This window comes from Penaeus monodon, chromosome 32 (assembly GCF_015228065.2).
Source record: "Penaeus monodon isolate SGIC_2016 chromosome 32, NSTDA_Pmon_1, whole genome shotgun sequence".
NCBI lineage: Eukaryota > Metazoa > Arthropoda > Malacostraca > Decapoda > Penaeidae > Penaeus > Penaeus monodon.
Window position 1 is genome coordinate 29075554 of NC_051417.1, and position 4058 is coordinate 29079611.

The 4058-nt window shown below is 51.4% G+C and overlaps 1 protein-coding gene across 1 annotated transcript in view; it reads right to left on the minus strand.

Moving 5' to 3' along the window:
- The window catches only part of LOC119593633 (vegetative cell wall protein gp1-like), a 10405-nt gene extending 8828 nt beyond the window's left edge, over window positions 1-1577 (minus strand). Inside the window, exons 1-2 of the mRNA XM_037942586.1 lie at window positions 1077-1577; window positions 566-632 (exon numbers count right to left, since the gene is read on the minus strand). Of these exons, the coding sequence (XP_037798514.1) occupies window positions 566-632; window positions 1077-1577 (568 nt within the window). The remainder of the gene's footprint in view (window positions 1-565; window positions 633-1076) is intronic.
- Window positions 1578-4058: the final 2481 nt, after the last annotated feature.

The following is a 4058-nucleotide window of genomic DNA, read 5'->3' on the forward strand; positions in this document are numbered from 1 at the left end:
AGCACGTTTATTAAGATTTCGGCCTCCCCCCACCCCTCCCTTTCCACCCCCCTGCACCCTCTTTTGACCACATGTGTTTAATTGGGGTCTCGCCTTCCCTGCTGGGCACGGTGGAACAGGCGGGCCGGGTCTTTGTTGAACAAGGGGAGAAAAAGAACCAAGATTTCATATGCAAATGAAGCGTCTACGGGAGGGATCCGGCCGGGATAAAGGGTATGAATGCAGGCTTAAATGTAAGTACTTTTTTTGCGTTGCCCTGCTGACGAGTCGTTGCAAAAACATACGCGATGTGTATGTTTGCGTACGCTGCACATTATTTTTATAAGGTTTATGCTTTTGTATGTTTACTCCTTTTTTTTTAAAGCACACTGTCACATTTTTGCGAGTTTGTCTCCGCATCTATATGTAATAGTTTAATGTTTCGTTATAGTTTCACTTATTCACCATCACTGTAGTATCCTTCGTAGCGTATCATCATATGTAAAATAAAGGTTATCACATTCAACAGAACTTTTTTTCGTGGGTCACACTATAAAAAAAATCATTCGAACGAATCTTTCAATACGAAAGTTATTTGATGTCACTGGTAAAACTGTTTCATCTGCGAGCTTCCGTGAACCTCGATAGCCACACTGAGTCGATTTGGGAGTCGTAGTGCGAGAAAAAAAATGAAAAATAAAAAAGGTCGCGCTAAGTTCACCCCACGTCTACCTGAAGAAAGCGCGCGAAGTTTAAAAATTGGCGCGAGGGCTGACGGGTGGGGCCAGGCAAGCCAACACGTGCCAGTCACCTCACAGGCGCCGTACGTTCCATACACAACTCCCACTCTGGTGTAGCACCACACAAATCACTTTCTTTTCTCTCTTTACTTTTTGCTATTATCGGAGGCTGACAATGATCACACTTTCATTTAATAGCCATGTCGGTATATATTCATAATCACTCTTCTTATACAGTTCGTTTCTAATTACTCTTAATGTCACATTTCACCCACCAACACTTTTAATCACACCGTTTGCAAAAGTATGCTTTCACACAACATAACCACTATGGAATTCACTGTTGCACAAACCTACCTTCAGTTGATCTTCGACGTTCATTGCAAGAAGCAACTGTACAAACGCTTCCAGAGGGGGCGATCCAGTAGCTCCTGACGGGGGGAATCCTGGAGTAGAGGGGAGCGAGGGCGTCAGAGACGAGGGCGTGAAGGAGGGAGGTAGCGAGGCAAACGACACTGGCGGGGGACCATAGGGCCCGGAAGACGGTGGGAACGATCCTGGCGAGTAGTTTGAGTATCCCATAGGATGCTCTGGAAGAGGTCGCTGGCCATAAGGCATATCCATACTCCTCGGCGGGTAGGCTGGAGGGGAAGGGGGCGCCTCCAGCTTAGTTGACAGCGAGGAAGAGTCTGAGGTCCGCGGGGGAAAGATGGGTGTCTCCATAGGTCTCGGTGTGAAGGAGGGTGAGGCCAGAGTCCGTGGGGGGTACGCTGCAGGAGACCCCAGGGGCGCAGCAGGATACGCAGGGGAATCCATAGCTCTGGTTGGCAGATCGTCTGGGTCAGACGTCGAGGGCATGGGCGTGGAGAGGTCAGGCGAGGCTATGGGATGAGGGGGTGCCAGTGTGGCGGGTGGGAGGTCACACCCGTGGGTAGCCAGCGTGGAGGCTTGCGAGGTCACCAACAAGTCGGAAGAAAACAGCCCAAAATGGGCAGCGAGGTCAGGCAATGTATAACGAGGTCACCAAGTTGCAAGAGGTGAGGTCAGCTGAGCGCGAGCGGGTCAAGTGGGGCTCATCGCTAGTGGCGGGTGCCGGGGGCTGAGGTGGTGTCCGAGGTGGCGCTCCAACACAAGACTGCACGCGTCGCCACGCTAGCTAGACTGAGGCCGCGAGCTGAGCTGGCCAAGCGATCGAAGCGACTGGGGAGTTTAGGCCCGTCTCGACGAGTGCCGACTCTTGGGCCGGCCAGCGCCAAAAAGGCGCAAGTTTTGGAGCGACGACGCAGCAAGGTGGATCATTTCCTGTTTTCCACCGAGCAAGGGGCCGGCCTTTTCTCCTCAAGACGCAGCCGCCCGTGTTTTGCAGCGCACTCATCTCGACCAGCGGCTGCTGGGCCTGCCCACTGGCGGCCGGGCGGGGGCGCGCGGGTGCCGGGGAGACGCTGAGAAGGCCGAGAAAGAGGAGGAGGAGGTGACTAAGGAGGCGGGCGGCGTCGTGGCTGGGCGGCGCGGCCGGCAGCTCCACCAGCGCCTCAAGACGCCGCGGCAGCCCCGTGGCGGAAGCCGCGCTGCAGGAGGCGACCGTGATGCTGATGCTCCAGCTAGTAGCAAGCACGTGACGGAGGCACTGTGTTCCCGGAACGTCCCCGCGCTGGACACTGGCCCACAAAGCTGCGCCCTCCCATGGCATGCAGGCACAATGCACGGCCTAGTTTGCATCATAATACCGCGGGAAAGGACGCGCTTAACGGTCAGTTGCAAAGAGAGGGGGATCAAAGCTGTGCAAAGGCTGGTGGGAGTGCAGTGCAGCTGTAAGTGCATTACCAGACCCGCCTGCAGTTTAGTTGCAGTCCAGCTAGTGTGATGACCACTAGGTGACCACTCCAGTAGAATGATGTTTTATTCATTTTAAACTTGCCACAAGTCAAATTGTTTGCTACACGAGCACAAGGAGTAATTAGAATTTCAACTTGCAAGCATCTACTTCAGTTTTCGGGCTCATTTCCCTCCAAGTAATAACGTCCACTTATAAAAAAAGTTCGGCGATAGGCCGTCCGGGATAGGCCGAATAGCAGCCCGCGCTGATTGGCTAAGGGAGAGGGCGCCCTAAACGCCACTGAGGATGGGCGGAGCCAAGCCGCGCAGACGCTCCCGTGGCCCCGCCCACCTCGACCCCGCTAACTCGACTTCCTTACCAAATATATTGAACGCCTTCTTCATCTTAATGACCTCTGCTTCCTTCAACAGTATGACCCTTATGTACGCCACCAGGAGCAAAGAATCCTTGGATATTGCACTGTTGCGTCTAGTTCTCGTATAATGACTAGAACTACACTTATAGTAAGCCTACATCTGCCAGCCAATCAGGAAACAGCTGGACTATCCAGGCCTATGGGCGTGCACATGTTGTAACCCTGAGTAGCAAGCACTGCGTTTTGATACCATTGCTTGTCGTTTGTGTTGGTTCCTGAGCTTTACTCCACTCTGACAGGTTTCCTGCGCTCTCAGTGACCGAGCTGGGATGCTTGCATACACTTCCTGTACCTATACGAATCTGATCATCATCATCTTGCACCCTCCCAGGAAATATGAATCTGTCATATCATGATTGTTTCTCGGGACCCAGGTCCGCCGTCTCGATGCCGTTTCTTTGGGAATAATTCTTCTTCTGGAGAAGTGTAGAGTTGCTTAATCACATGTGACTTTTCCTTGTCGATGTGATCTTCAGTATTGTGGATTAGTTACTATATTTTCATTTAGTGCTCATAGTATTTGTGTGTACAACGGACGAGCTAATAGTTCCACGCCTGCTCACAGTGCCTCTGACACCCCTGAGGTGGTCGTGTCGCCACATGTGTAGAGGGGAGCAAACACGTGCACGGTAACTCACTGGCCACTGCCTCTCCCAGAATCCCGTCACGCCCACTCTCTCTGCGTCACGTGGGTTGTGACGGACAGGTGCTGAGGCCGACGTGTGTACTAGTGCTTCCATCAGTCATGGAGAAGGGTGTACACTGATTGTCCAGAGGGTTTAAATCTAGTGATCAGAATGAGGTGTATGAGGACTAAAAGCAAGGCTAAGATGAAGAAAGGAGGGTGACGTGGGTGTTCATGAGTCTGGCATGGGTAGCAGTGAATCTGCCATGAGTGAAATTAAGGTAAACCAAGATGGGTAGCATGAATGGGATATAAGTATTACATGAGCAAAAATGGGTGTAAAGGATGATAATATATAATATGAGAATAATAGTAATCAACAGGATATGGATATAGTTAGAAGTGAAGTTAGGAGCAAATTGTATACTATATGAAGGAAATGATATGTATAAGGTTGTTTAT